This window comes from Centruroides vittatus, unplaced genomic scaffold (assembly GCF_030686945.1).
Source record: "Centruroides vittatus isolate TY-2023 unplaced genomic scaffold, ASM3068694v2 contig_563, whole genome shotgun sequence".
Lineage (NCBI taxonomy): Eukaryota > Metazoa > Arthropoda > Arachnida > Scorpiones > Buthidae > Centruroides > Centruroides vittatus.
This window is the reverse complement of record NW_027122334.1, coordinates 674,236-690,806: the sequence shown is the minus strand read 5'-3', so window position 1 is coordinate 690,806 and position 16,571 is coordinate 674,236. Positions and strand designations below refer to the sequence as shown.

Genomic DNA, 16,571 nt, shown 5'->3' with positions numbered 1-16,571 from the left:
TACTATCTTAACATTCGCGACCACCCGATGATCCTGACTAACACAGTCAGTCGGCAAACCTCACACATACACAAACCTGTTACTGGTGTGAAATAACAATCTTATCTCGGTATTGGTTAAGGTTGTTATTTAATAGTTAATGATGCTGGATAAATGTTATGATATTTACCAATGAATCAAATTATTGATAAGCATTTTCAATCTAGTCTAGACTATTTTTGATCCTTTGCTACTAAAATAGAATATTCTATTGTATATTGTATTGAATATTGTAGAATATTGTAATATTGTAAAATAAAATATCTAAATTCTGTTTTACATTTCTATAAATTCTAAAAGTTATCATTATACAAGATATGATCAGAATGCTCCCAGACTGGCTTAATATTAAAAAGAAACAAAATAAATAAAAAACAAATTAAAGCTAGTTTTTAAAAAACAGAAGAACTTGACTTTACTGTGAGTATGACAACAATCATGTGCAGCATCTATATTTCTTGAAAATTTGATTCAAAGTGCACATAGTAACATTGTTTTGATGATTTTTGATAAAAGATTTACACAAACAATGCATTTGTTTAAAGTTTTGCTTCAATTTGAGAATATTGGCAAATATGAAAGCTTTTCAATAATATAAAAAGCTTTCAGAGAGGCTTCAATAAAAAGTATGACAGCATTTGAATAGTACAAGAGGTTTAAAGATAGCCACAACTCAGTCATAGATAATGTAAGATCCAGACCCCAGAAATATTGAGGCAACCTAGAACTGTTGAAAATGTTAAGAAAAGCAAGCAAATTTGATTCTTGGATATTGACAAGAGCAGAAAGAGGAATGTCAAATGGTCTGCCCAAACCAAATGCTCCATATAGATGAAAATGACAAAATGTGAGCAGATAAATTGATAGGCAGTAATAAAACTTGGGTTTATAGATTGATCCAGAAACAAAATGGCAATCAACACTGATAGTTGATTATAGGCAAAGCATGTATATGGTAAGTGGTGAACCTTTATTGTGTGAGGTTTGACGACCAGGAAAGGGGAAGTCAGTCAGACTCCAGTCAAGATATATGAAGAATGTAGGATGGTATGTGGGTGGTAGTGAACACATACTGACTCAGGCACCATTATAATTAAAACCTGTTTGTTAAAGTTTGTAAACTGGCAGCTTATAAAGTTGTCAGGGAAATGCTCCTTCTCAGTCAAAGATCACAAGTTAAAAAACATCCAAAGGTGTCTCTTTGATGTTTCCTTGGCAGCCCCAGGGTGGTGTTGTGTAAAAGTCTGGTGAATGGAGGACGATGGAGAAGCAAAGACAGGAACAATGGAACTTCGGTGAGGACAATGACACACAAAATAAAGTGAAAGGACTGCATGAGTCACTTTGTAATGTAAAAATGACAAAAATCTGTGCTTTGTCCTTCAAATCCAGGGTATTTAAAGGATTTCATCCTTGAATTTCTTACTCTAATTTGTTCCAATTCCCTCTTGTTGTTTCTTAATTGGTTTTCTCCCTTGTTTTCAGGTGGAAATAAGATCAGATCGAGTCACAAGAAAGGTCGATCTTCAGTATTCAACTTAACACCTTTCGACTCTGACTGGAAGATGTTGATGAAACTTTGAAACTTCCACTCATATTTTAAATCATTAGGGCTTCCATTCTGACATTTGGGAATTTTAACTACTAAACACAATGTTTTTCTTTTGTTAAATTTTCCAGTTTCCCAATTCAGTTTAACTTCAATCATTTGTATACAAGCATCAGAGTCAAAATTCAAACTCTCTGGACTGACACTGATCTATTATCTAACATGTGTCTGTGTTGCACTTGAAACTCACAATGTTTATGTTTGTGTTGCTTCAAGCTGTATCCATTTAATACAATTTCTTTTCTGTTTTAGAGATATATTTTTAGCATGATTAACAACAGGTTTGGACTCCATCTGGAACTTCACAATTGTTAGTTTCATTGTTAGATAATATTAGTACCCCTCCTAGTAACAGTTGTGTAGATTCACTCATTGTCAGGTTATACCATGTGTTATACCGACCTAATAAGAAAACAACAACACAAAACACCGAGTTGTGTTAAATAATGTACTCCGAGAACCTATATCCGATGTGACGAAAAAAACAAAAGAAAAAGTTCACCACAAACATTTTTGAACTGCTGTGAGTTCTTCCTCAAGTGTAAAACAAAGTTTCTGATGGGATAAACAAAATTTGAGAAACATTCGAATCTGTAACATGAGCCATGCATGTGTATTCGTAAGGGCTAACAGATCTTAACACTTAAAGTGTGGAGTCCATTAACACCTGCCAGACTACAGACAAAACTAACACCACTGCCCTCACCACTTAGGCCTCCAACCCTGACTTTGCGGCAGCCTTTAACCAGGCAAAGCTAGTCTATACTACGTCATACATGAAACACCTAAAATGGCTAGAGGCCATTCACATATATAAATCGACCCTCAACGACACGTGCATCAATTATAAAGATGAGTTAGTTTTGTCTGTAGCCTGGCTGGCGTTGATGGACCCCGAACTTTAAGTGTTAAGATCTGTTACCCTTTACAAATATGCATGTGTGGCCCATGTTACGGATTCGAATGTTTTTCAAATTTTGTTTACTGATTGCTCCATCCCATCAGAAACTTCATTTTACACTTGAGGAAGAACTTGCAGCGGTTCAAAAACGTTTGTGGTGAACTTTTTCTTTTGTTTTTTTCGTCACACCAGATATAGGTTCTCGGGGTAGGTTAGTTATACCGACCATTATTAGCTACATTGAAAACAAACTTTTTGTGTAAAAAAGTTTGTTTTTTACCAGTAGGATACTTTACTGCTATTTACTGTATGTTTGCAAGCTGTATGACATGGATGGCAACGCTCAATGTTTGACGTTCACATTTTAGAGACGAGCCACTCTAATATCATAGTTTCCACAAATCTAGCATTGATGTTAAGTGAGGACTCACTGTATATCTTTAATTAGTACAGTTTTAAGTTTGCAGGTAACATTTTAATTAAAACAAGGCAACATAAAATGATGCTAAATTTTTAACGTACAGTATATAAAAGTTTTGGATATAAATCGTTTAAAATTACCTTGTTTTGTAATATAATTTCTATTTCTTCTTTAGTTGTATCAATCTGAGCACTTAAAATAAAACAATTTTTATCATCTAAAAAATTATTTAATATTTCCGAAGAAAATAATGACGATAACAAATATTGTTTCGATTGCAGCTGAAAAAAATCTACAATGGCAGACAATATAAAGTCTTTTCTAGAATCTCCACTTGACATTGTAGAATGAAACTTTTATCTGAAATGATAAAAGAATAATAAACTTTATAATTTGTTCATTTTAAGATATAATACAATCACCATCATTACGTAATTAAATAAGTATAAGTAAATCATAAATGTCTTAATCGAAATTTCACTAAATAACTATAAATAAAAAATTGTTAGACAATTACTTTTACGACATTGCACGATCAATTTCGTTTAGACACATGGCATTCCATTTTGTTGATATATGGTCGCCTAGCAACAGAAATAAATACGCGCATGACAATAGAAAATATCCGATTAAATATGTATAAATATTTAAAAATATAAAAATATTACAGTATTTTGATAATTATTTAAAAAAATGAATTTATAATAATTAAAAGTTTTCTATATTAAATTTTAATACATTTTTTTTTTATTTATGTTTTGTTGATTGAGGTCTCTGTACGGTATTTGGCGCCATTTTGATGTGTTCTTTCCTTCTTTGAGAGGAGTAATTTGTTGACATCGCCTGTTTTCGTTAAGTAATAAGGATCTAGCTTACAAATTAATTTTGAATTGTTAGGTAAGAAGAACCACTTTAGCTATTTAATAGTGTGATATTTAATGTATAGCAATTTGATCGTGAATACTGTTGAACATATATTATTAGGCCTAAATCAAAATGATCACAAACAGTTTCTAATCTGTCTAAAATAAATTGTCAGATTCAGTAAATAACTATTTCATTTTAAATCACGTTAATATTTTAATCGCATGTTAAAGTTTACAATGATCAGTTAATGTTAATTAAATTAACATTTACTTTATATTCATATACAAAGTAAAAATTATTTTGTATATATAGCATTTTGCTATCTGAAATAATAATTTCATAATAAAATAATAATATAATTAGTATTATATCTTAATTGGATTGTGTATTTTTTAAAGTATATAAAAAAAGTGTTTATTGTCATTTCTTAATTGATGTTTTGTTGAAAGTTCTAATATTAAATCTATAAATATTATTGCAATTTTTAAAATTTTCAGCAATTGAAGAAACATTAAAAATGTATTAATATATTCTGATTTTTTTTGTTTTTGTAAAATATAGACACTTTAGTATTAAGGCTCACGCATGGCCAAGTGGTTTCATTCCCTTAACCAAGGCCGAGCTTCGCTAGTGGCGTTCGCGCCGTACAGGACGAGCTGGTCATGTTGAGTTTTTTGGGTTTTTTCCACATCTGTAACATCTGAATTTGTTTATAAACATTATTATTGTTTATTATAGTATGTTTTATAAAATCACAAAAATTCATCGTGCTTTTTATCAAAATAGGATAGTATGCTGAATTAATTAATAGCATATGATCTATGATAATTTTAAAAATTTATAGTTTTAAGAATTTTAAATTTATGCAAATGCTACCAAAATGAATTTGTCTGTCATAGAAAAGAATAATTGTATTATTTCATAATTTATTTTTATTTTAACATAAAATTTGATAACTTGACTATATTAAATTTAATGCACTAGTTAACTGCACAACACTGGAATGAACATAAAAAATGCAACTCACATTAACCAATTAACTGGTGTGCATACAATTCAAAACTTGCTAATGTTCTGTACAGGCTGTTTCTTATGTGGAACAATACAGCTCCACCAGGGTCCACTTTTTGGACATAGATATTGCAATTGAAGGATTGGACATATGCACTTCTGTTTATCTTAAACCATCTGCTATCTCCACTTATATTCCAATGGATCATGTGATCCTTTTCCACACAAAATAGCAGCATTCAGGGCCTTGGTTAGAAGAGCATTCATAAATTCTTCCACTCCTCAAGTACTAGCACAAGAAGTAAGAAGTATAGAAGGGATAACCAGGGCTCGTGGTTACAACAGCCTTATACAAAGATTATGTGAACACCACAGACGTACACAAGAAGCATCCACCAGTTTGACCAAAGTAACAAGAAATAAACAGGAAGAGGATAAGGTGAGAATCTCCCTCACTTTTAATCCCCCATTTAAAATCTTTGTACAGTACACAGCAATTATCAAAAGATGTCAGGTCCTAAAGGAGATGCCCATCCATTTTCAACATACTACATAATGGAAAAGATCCTCCTAACCCTGACAGACTACTGGGCATTTATAGCATCCCTATCAGAGACAACAGATGGGATAGGGAAATGGTCTATGTTGGCTTCGCTAAATGTTCAATGTGGGTCAGGATACAGGAGCATAAATCCGACATACAACATAATAGAGGTACAACTGCCCTCTCCACATATGCAATTGACCCAGATATTACACTAGACTTCACCGAAGCTCATATCATCCTTACCACCGCACCCGGAACACCTCAAACGGTTGGAGATGATTGAAATTTTTTTAAGGTTTGCTGCAGAACCACCTGCATTGATTTTAGGGAGGAAATGTGCCTTTTGATGGCATGGCAGACTGGACTATAATATTTAATTTGCAATCATATTTAAAAAACGGAACACATGCATTCAAAATCATCATATTGTTCAATCTTATTTAAACATCTAAAGGGAATGCATGCATGTTGGTAACCAAAATCTATTACCATTCAATTTATAATTTATATTCAAATGTTAACGACCAGCTTGTTTTGAATAAAAAAGCAGCTCAAAGAAGAGCCCAGAAGAGGCTATGAAAATGTTAACAAGTTTTGAGTTGTATGCACACTGGTTAATTGGTTAATGTGAGTTGCATTTTTTAATTAATGTACTAGAATTGTGATTATCTGGTAATGTAGACTAAAGATACTATGGATGTTTAGTACAAAATGATTGACTAATTAAAGTTTTATGATGATTACAATTAAAATTTCTGTAATTATATTTTAAAACTTATACAACACCTTTTGAATATTTCATCTTGTCTACTCAAGATTTGTATAATGAACTATACAGTTAATCTTATATATAAAATTCTCATGTCACAATGTTAGTTACCTTACTCCTCCGAAACGGCTTTACCGATTTTTACCAAATTTTATATGCATATTCAGTAGGTCTGAGAATCAGCTACTATCTATTTTTCATACCCCTACACCATTTTCCCCCTTTCAAAAATATATTTATATATGGATTAAGGCTTTTATGTCCAACAGATGGCGCTAACTTCCGACGACCTAAGTTTGCTTTTCTGTGAGGCATTATGCTGTGAGCATTATGCTTTTCTGTGAGAATGGACTAAAGCAGATCATTTTCTATCTATCTATATAAATAAAATATAACGTTCGTTTGTTCCTACCGATTCCTTTGAAATTTTCACACAACGTTGCATTCGAATACGCACGTGTTTTTATATAATATACATGTCGAAATTCCCCCCAGTGGGGGGAGATGGACGGGATTAAGGCTTACCGTGAAGAACTCGGCTTCTATTATACTATTTTACATGCGGTTTTTTGCGTTTTTAATTGCGTTTCAATAGGTTACGTCAACAGAATATACACTAAAAAGGGATTTTTCGATATTCCCCAGCGGGAAAAGTGACGGAATTAAGGCTTACTGTGAAGAACTCGGCTTTTATTATACTGTTTTTGATTGCGTTTTGATAGGGTACATCAAGAGAATGTACACTAAGAAGGGATTTTTTGAAATTCCCCCCACGGGGGAAGTGTTATACATTTATAATAGATACATTTTGAGCCACAACAACGCGTGGCCGGGTCAGCTAGTAAAGAATATAACTCTTTTTCCACAGTTAAAACACTACTGAAAAACACCGCAACATGAATGTCACTAACTCAAAAGTGTCCACTGAATAACCAATATTTTTTTTAATTAAAAATTTTACTATAAATAGTAATAGCCATGGCTGTTGTATAGATTGAACCCTATGGAATTTCGGGACTTTGAGTATATATCTGAACTCGGGACCGAGATGAGTTCAACAATACTCTACTTTTGGACTGGAGACCAAAAGTAAGAAAGTTTATCATATTTACGATTTCTTGCCTTTCACAATGCATTCTACGTCATTTTAGAGTTTTTCACTAGATGGTGTTTGACTGTTTGTACTCTCGACAGACTCCTGGAGGTGAGCCACCGGCATGCTGCCCAGTGTTTAATATCACTAGTTATTGATTCACAGTAGTTCTTGAACAAAAGAGAAAAAAGGAAACGTATACTGAACTACAAGCAACGCCACCTAGTGGAAAACTCTAAAATTACGTAGAATGCATTGTGAAAGGCAAGAAATTGCAAATATGATAACTTTCTTACTTTTGGTCTCCGGTCCAAAAGTAAGGTATCGCTGAACTCGTCTCAATGATTCAACAATACCTTACTTTTGGACTGAGTTCAAATATATACTGAAAGTCCCAAAATTTCATAGGGTGCAATGCATACAACTTCCATAGCTATTTAATATGTATATAAATTTGCACATATAATACCTTTATGAAAATTCCACTATTCAGACTAGCATCATCGCTGTCATAAAACTTGTTATTTTCGGTAACTCATCACTTGATCAGTTTGCATTAAGTCAAGTAAATCTGTTGGATTTTAATGTAATTCAGAATCATTTTCTATTTTAAATAAGTTTACTATATATATATATATATATATATATGCATATTTTAAATATAAAATTTAATATATTGAGAATATAAGTGCTATGTTTTTATTTCAAAAAATGAGAATATAATTATTTATTATTGCATAATAAAAAATGATATTGCTGTTGCTTATTTATATTAAATACTAATACAGTTGAATCTGTCTATTCAAATGCATTTATCTTAAAATTTATTTATTTTTTTCCTAAAACTTCTATATTTCAAATATAGCCTGAGGTGTCAATTATAAATACAAAGCTAAGTGACTGCATTTTATTAGCATAAGTTGCAGTTGAGAAGCATTACTTGCAATACAGTATTGCAGTTGCAGTTAATGATGCTTTTCTCTGATTGGCTATGAGTTTGGCTTGCATCTTATTGGTCAAAGAAAGTTGGGCATCATGAACTATTGACAAACTGTTAAGATATGTCAAAAATGTTTTATTCATACCTAATACAGGTATGTATTCTACTTGTTATTGTATTAATAAAATATTGTGTCTCTAGTCAAAGCTATTACTGTTTATTGTGTAAGAATCTCTATATCTTAAAAGTTGTCTTATCTCAAATTTCTTTTCTTGTTCTGATGAGATCTGAGATAGACAATTTAACTGAATTTTATTTCTTTTTTACCTTTTGTTCTGAAAATTATTTGGATTGTTTATATTGATAATTTTGTTAGAAGGAATTAGTATATTTTTACAATATAGATTTTGTATTTTGAGAACTAATTTTTTAAAAATATAGAATAAACTATAAAAATCAATACAAAATTACCATAATTTTGTGCATATGACCTGCAAATTATGTATTTTGAAAATGGGTACTTTTGATTTTAACTTACAATTATGCACTGATCAAATAGTTTTTTTATAATCTAAAATCATCAGGTGTGTTTTTAGAAAATTGAAAAATCCTTTGTACCATAGACATCTAGCACTGCTTGACTTACTGAATGCATTTGTTTTCTTTTTTGGCTGCTCTTCTCCGTCTGTCTTTTTCCTCTGTGCTTTTAATTTGAACACATCTCTTTACTTTGTTCTCCTGGGAGCTAGCCAGTTGGGTTTTGATAATTGTTTCCTTTTTCATATCAGAACTAATTGAACATTTTTGCCTGGTTAGAAGGAAGCCAAATGATTGCCATTTAATATAACTATCAGGCTTGCTTAGAGATATTTGCTAGAAGGAAGACTGATGACAGTGTGTGTTATCACATGAGACTATTGCAATAATGCACAGAGAAAGTTTCCATAAAAGGAAATTAAGTCTAGGTTTGCCTAATTTTTTGTTTACATGTATAATGAGTTTAAAATTATATATTATATTTGAATATTCAAATTCCACAATTTGATAATGATTTATGTTAGTAAATTAGAACTTGGAAGTGTTTTATACTTGACATAAATCAAAAACTTATTTAATTGGTAATTATGCATTTCAGGGACAAATCTGGAATTTTAATTTATTTCAACATTGCATGAATTCTTATTTATATATGCTTTTCCAAATGTAATTCTTGGTAAATCATACCCACATATTAAGTTAAGCATTTTATTAATATTTATTTACTGTAATGTTCATTTTGTTTTAATATTCTTATCATCAATAGTTCATCTTTGTTTAAATCATAACAGAGAAATGTAAATTAATGCAAATTTTTGAAAAGTTTGAAGGAAACACACAGGGAAAATCCACTAGGAACTCAAAGGAATTTGCATACTCAGTGAATGTGCCTTGCTAATATTCAGTATTAATCATTTATTTCATTTTTATTATAATAAAAAAAATAGCTCAATTACCAATCACTTATGTTATGTGACTGTGGATTGTTTTAGAACTGTGATTCTCAAACTTTTTTGATCCACCATCCCCTTTGTTCCATAAAGTTATACCCAACGCCCCCTAACCCATTTTCTCTTGTGTGAGAAAAGATTGGAAATATTCTTAAGAAAACATTTCTATGAATCTCACTTTGTGCCCTTACTGTACATTGTTCTTAACATCTGGAAACCATTAAACGCAATGTTTCCTCTTATCAGTTTAACAGAGGAAAGGGAATGGCTGTCAGTGACCCCAACTTTTGCCTTTGGTCACTGTTCAGTACCCTGCCTCCAGCGTCCCCTAGATTTACTCACCGCCCACAAGGGGCGTTATCGCCCACTTTGAGAAACGCTGTTTTAGAAGAAAGATTTCTCAAAATTTTCTTATACATGCATCAGGGAGGTGGCGCTGCTGAGAAAAGTTGCGTACGTGCGAGTATCGGCTCCATGTTTCGATCGGTTTTTCGCCTGGAATACTTTATGGATATTGGACTTCTACATATCGTTGGAATCACCGTAGTGTCAGCTATCCGTGAGGGTGACTTTTGTTAAAATCGGTTCATTATTATTCGAGTTTCCGCTGTTTTATATTTTCGGACTTTTGTCGGCCCGCATCGGGCCTGTGGTCGTCAATCCGGCGGTTATTCAGACGGTTTCTGTTGGCCTGCAAGCCACTCTACGGCCCATCCAAATCCGGTGTTCGCAGGTCTTTTTTTTACGGAGTTATTAAAGTTTTAAAATTTTCCGTTATACAAAGGACAGGTATCGCGCCACGTGGTCGGTTCAGCCACTCGGCGCGTTTTAGCCGCACCGGCGTTTCGACTCTTACGGACGTTCGCTGTGTTTTTCGGGCCTGTTCGGGACGTTTTGAGGTGTTTAAGCCTTCCCTTTTGGGTTTTCCGGCTAATTTTCTTGCTCCAGTTTTTTTTCCCCCCTGGCCGTATTCCGCCGTTCGGCTTGGGTGTAGCCGATTGGCGTCTCTTTATTCAAAGGTCCCTGCTTTGACTTTTTGTCTCGTCTCTTCGTAACAACGCCTTTGACGCCCTTCTGTGCTCATTCTGTGCAATTGTTGCCAAAGACCTCTTCCACCGCTTCTACTAACTTCTAGCCGTTCGGCTTGACCATCTGGATTGGTTCTGTGCCTCCCTGCTGCCCAGTGGCTAGTATTCTTTTGTTTAGCTGTCAGCTGCTTTTTATACAATGGAGGATTCTGTCGTTGTAGACCACATCGCTCATGACGAGTCCATGGTGGCATGTTCAGAAAAACCCCCAGCTGTCTTAATTGACTTAGACACAACCAGCCCTAAAGAAAAAGAAATTCTGAGTCATGCTAGCAGACAATTAAAGCGCATTATGGACTTGCTTCCCGAGCCTTGTAAGAGCAATATAAGGATCGAAGACCGAAGGGAGATCAAGGAAAGGGTCACTCAGCTTTTTGCTGACGTCAACAAAATGTTTGGCATTTTATGTGAAATTCGGGCTTCCAAAGAGGAGCTAAGGGATACTGTCCCTCAACTAAGAAATATGATCAAAGAAATATGTATTAACAATGTAAATAATGAAACCACCAAGCAATCCTCTATAAAACAAAGGACATATGCTGAAATCGTAAGCAACAACAGTGCTGTTAGCAACACCACTAAAACAATAAATAAATCGTTGTCCACCAAACTTGTACACGAAGGTAGGGGAGGCAACAACGCAGTAATAATATACCCTATTAAGGAGACTCAGGAAGACAACGTGGACATGGAACAAATAACAAACACCATAAAAGATGAAATACAACCCCAAGAACTGGGGATACGGGTCAAGAATATTAGAAAAATCAGGAACGACGGCATATGTATCAGAGTACAAGAACTAAAGGATGGAGAAACCTTAAAAAAAGAAATAGAGAAAATCCAGACAATAAAAAACAAAATCAAATGTCAGGTATCAGAGGGGAGAAGACCCCGCATAATCCTCTTAAATGTGCCAAACTCAGTCGAAGAAGATAAAATAGTGGAAACTATTTACAAACAAAATGATTTTCTAAAAAAAGACGATCCAAAAGCCTTTATCAACAACTGCCGCATCAGCACAATAATTAGTAGAGGGAACATACGACATAACTGTCGGCACGTTGTTTTGTCTGTCTCCCCGTCTACGCGTGCTACTATTATTAATCGCAAATACTTATCTGTGGCATGGGCTAACATTGTCACAGATGATTACATCCCGATTCGGCGCTGTTACCGCTGCTGCGGGTTCCATCACGTGGCTGCCGACTGTAAGGACCAGAGTCACTGCAGCCAATGCACAGAAGACCATAGATATGAGGAGTGCAACAACAAGAATAAGACACCATACTGCATCAACTGTATGAAGTTTAACAAAAATCAGCCACCTAACAAGAAAATACCGACAAATCATAACGCCTTTAGTAGAAACTGTACCATGCTACAAAGAATAAAAAACCAACAAGTACAACTTACAGATTATGGCATATAATGGAAACCCAACCAACACTCAGAACTTACCTCACCATCAGCCTAACAATATGCAGTATGGCAGTCACAATTACACCAACACCGATTTAATTATTCTTAGCATCAATACACAGAAGTCCAAAGCGGCATCCTCAATGGTTATCAAGATCGCCGAGGAACAGAATGCCGACATTATTTGTATTCAGGAGCCCTATGTTATTAATAACACGATAGTCCGTTATGGCCGCTGGAGGGTCTTTTCTAACGACAACTCTCCTGTTTTCATCAAGACGGGCATCCTTATTAGGAACAATAACATTCTCGCTAACTATTGCCCTAACCTTACTACAGATCTGGTCACCACCGTTCTTCTAACACTCAATAGCAGACAAGTCCTCATTTCATCAGTGTACTGTTCTCCATTTCAAAACATCGAAGAAGTAATTGAACAACTCGACCAAATTAATACGCATATTGGGGACAGAAGTTGGATTATAACCGGCGACTTCAACGCAAAGTCACCAGTTTGGCATAGTCCAGACGAGGACCCTAGAGGTTTCAAAGTCTGTGAATTTATATCTACTAACCGCATTACTTCTTGTAACACTAGCCCATTACCAACATTTTACTGCACGAGGGGCAAGAGTTGGGTCGATCTGGTCCTCGCCAACAGTAGGGCTCGTAATCTTATCAAATCCTGCAGTACCATTGATGAAACAGGGGGGAGTGATCATAGATATATTAAAACTGTTATTAAAAACTCTGATCCCTCAATCAAGAAAAAAGCTACTATCAAAAAAACGAACTGGAAATTATTTCAAGACCTCTTCAAAGTCTACTGGGGCCACCTGAATGTAGGCTGTCTACACAATGTTCAGGACCCTGACGCCTTGGCTGAGCACTTAACCTCTTCTATCTTAGAGGCTTATCATCATTCTACAACTATTATAGAATCTAGTGGAACCAACGCTCCTTGGTGGAACTGCACTCTTCATCATCAGAGGACTATAGTACGTAGGCTCTATAAATCTTTCCTGAGAGAGACTGACCCAATAATTAAAGAAACGAAGAAGCGAGATTACATAGAAAAGCTGAATAACTATAAGACAAACATTAACATCGCTCGCACTGAAGCGTGGAAAAAGTATTGTTCCGATATTGGCAATAGGACGGCGTGGAGCGATCCTTATAGGATCGTGCTAAAGCCCAGGAAAAATACCAACATCCCAGCTCATATTGCCAAACCTGATGGCACAAGCACTGCTAATATGAGGGACACTCTCAACCATCTCTTGAACACCCATTTTCCAAGGGATAACACGGATAATGACACCGATGATCAGGCTAACATCAGAAGATCAACGGAAACGGCACCACTCACTGAGGATGATCCCTTGTTTACCTTTCGAGAAGTGAAACTAGCTATCAACTCCTTACGTAACAAGAAAGCACCTGGTAAGGATGCTATAACTGCAGAAATGGTGAAAAATGCCTACAACGCTATCCCTATGGCATTTGTCTACACTTATAACAAATGTATGACTCATTCTGCTTTTCCCAAAATCTGGAAGGAGGCTGTAATCAAATTCATACCCAAGCCTGGCAAGGATAGTCACACCACCGCCAATGATTTTCGCCCCATCAGTCTTCTACCGACTCTGGGCAAAGTTCTGGATGGTCTTGTTATTGGCAGAGTGAACTTTCACCTCTACGACAAAAAACTCTTAAATCCTAAACAATTTGGCTTTGTCCCCAAGAAATCAACTTGCCACGCTCTCCATTGCGCCACACAATTCATCTATAAGGCTTGGCAAAGTTCCCAACATGTCCTCCTAACATCCCTCGACTACCAGAATGCATTCAACTCGCTGTGGTGGCCAGCAGTACTACATCAACTCAAATCATTCGATTGCCCCAAAAATTTATACCTGATGATAAAGGATTACCTTAAAGACAGAACAATAGGAATCTATGATCTGGATAACCCGCTAGTCCTACCCATGACAAAGGGGTGCCCACAGGGCTCTCGCTCTGGCCCAGGACTTTGGAATATTATGCATGACAGTTTGCTAAATATAAATCCTCCCAACATTCATAGTCGCTGGTCTATTCAAGCGTATGCAGACGACACTTTACTAATGATGTGTGATAAAAACAACAAAAAACTACAATCAGAAACCAACAAATTACTTGAGGAGGTCTACAGCTGGAGCAAAAATAATAACCTTACCATTAATATCACAAAATCCTCTTGTATGCTTATGTCTAAAAGAACACAACTTAAGAAGCCTCCCTCTGTTAAAATCAACAACATCAGAGTTCCTTATACTACCGAAATGAAGTACCTGGGGCTTGTCCTGGACCAAGGGCTTAAGTGGACCTCCCATATTGAATACGTTTGCAACAAAGCACAAAAGTTATCGAACCTCCTCTTCCACATTGCTGGCAAGAAATGGGGCTTGAACAGCATAAGCCTAACGAACATCTATAAACAGGCAATCGAACCGATTATCCTTTATGGTACTCCAATTTGGGGAAAAGTGTCTACCAAGGTACATATCAAACGAACCCTTTCCAAAGTTCAAAGGATCAATTTGCTTCGTATAGCTGGAGCTTACCGGACCACGTCGACGGCGGCCCTACAAGTTATCACAGGCATCGCCCCTTTACATCTGACAATTCAAGCCAACCAAGCTGTATGGAAGATTAAACACTTGGACATCAGTGAACACAACAAGGAACAACTCCGTACATATTTAAACATAGGTAGCCTTCCCAACCTAAATATCGATGATCTCCTTCATCCTAATCCTAACACGGATCTATGGAATACTCAGCCACTTATGATACACCCCGCCAAGGAGGTTAATGTTAACATCATCAATGATAAGGAAGATCGCGGCTACCAGCATTACATATTCACTGATGGATCCAAGTCAGCAGACATGGTGGGTGCGGCCTTCGTCCATTATCAGTTTAATTGTGGGGTCCCCAGGCACATTGGTACCTACAAGCTTGCGAATTATTGCACCATTATGCAGGCGGAACTGTTCGCAATTTTAAAGGCCCTGCATTACATCAATATCACTTCAGACCTTAACCATTCAAAGGTCCTAATTTGCTCTGATAGCAGAGCTGCCCTATTGAGCATTGCAAACTATAGCTGCAAAGGGCACCTTCAGCAGCAAATCATCAGAGAGCTGGCCATGAATACCGGCGTTATTACTTTTCAGTGGGTTAAAGCCCACGCTGGAAATATTGGCAACGAGGAGGCCGATCGTTGTGCAAAGGAAGCAGCCATCCGTACTTTACATATAGGCTACAAGGAGATTCCCATGGTCGCAACTGAAAGACTAATTCATCAGACAATGATATACATCTGGCAGCGAAACTGGCAGGAAGAGACCACGGGTAGAAATACCTATAAACTTCTACCAAACGTCGTCAAACGACTTGAGTATCACCACCTGATTCCTGACTACATTGTGACACAATTATTGACTGGCCACGGCAACTTTCTTGCCTATTTACATCGATTTCGGCACAGCGATACTCCCAACTGTAGTTGTGATGGCAGCTCAAGTCAGGACAACTTCCACCTCATCTACGAGTGTAAGCATTTCGACCAACAACGAACTGCACTCTTCAGGACTGTCCTCATCGAGGGTCACAATTGGCCTTGCCTGCCCGAGGTCCTTGTGTCCAACAAAAATATCTACAATAAACTAATAAAATTCATTATTCAGACCAAAGCCTTGGACTTAAGAAACACAAGTAACTGAACTTTGCTTCTCTAGAAGCTATTAGGCTTCATTGTGTGCCTTGGTATTTTCTCCGAGCCTCGGCAGTTTGGACTCCCGTTCTACACAGCATTCAGCTATTGGCTGTCTTATGGATTTTCTCCTTTAACGGCGCAGCCTGCCTTGTGTGTCTTCACGCGAAATATATGCGGGTCATTGTAAATACTCCTCAATTAATTTTTTGTTATTTTTAGTATAGTCATCGCGATTTTGTGTATCTCATCTTCACCACCTTTCCTATTCTACTTTCCCCCCTCTTCACACCCACTCCCCTCTTCTCCCCTCCCCCACCCCCCTCCCCATCTTCACCCCCAGGAAATACCTCTGAGTCCTCCTGGGTTTTTCATCCCCTTTGGTTTATAGAGTGTCTATAGAGTGTCTATACATGCATCAGGAACATTTGAGAATATTTGTCTGGCAAGTATATAAGGGATGCTTATTTATTAACAGTGATGAGTGAGAAATGCTCTTTCCCCCCCTCTCATTCTGATTGTATCTTTTAGATCTTCCTCCCAAATCACCTCCAGAGCAAAATCTTAGTTGTGCAACTGCATAGGCCTTAAGCTTTTATTTGAACTTTGGACTCTTA

General features: G+C 36.1%; 2 protein-coding genes across 2 annotated transcripts in view; one reads left to right on the top strand and one right to left on the bottom strand.

Moving 5' to 3' along the window:
• The window catches only part of btv (beethoven), a 239,088-nt gene extending 235,498 nt beyond the window's left edge, over positions 1–3,590 (bottom strand). The window contains 2 exon segments of the mRNA XM_067274747.1: positions 3,111–3,330; positions 3,488–3,590. Coding sequence (XP_067130848.1) covers positions 3,111–3,311 — 201 coding nt within the window. The 5' untranslated portion in view covers positions 3,312–3,330; positions 3,488–3,590.
• A 139-nt stretch (positions 3,591–3,729) lies between these two features.
• LOC136978908 (sister chromatid cohesion protein PDS5 homolog B-like) overlaps positions 3,730–16,571 on the top strand; it is a 134,645-nt gene continuing 121,803 nt past the window's right edge. Inside the window, exon 1 of the mRNA XM_067274744.1 lies at positions 3,730–3,867. The gene's annotated coding sequence lies outside the window, so the exon portion shown is untranslated. The remainder of the gene's footprint in view (positions 3,868–16,571) is intronic.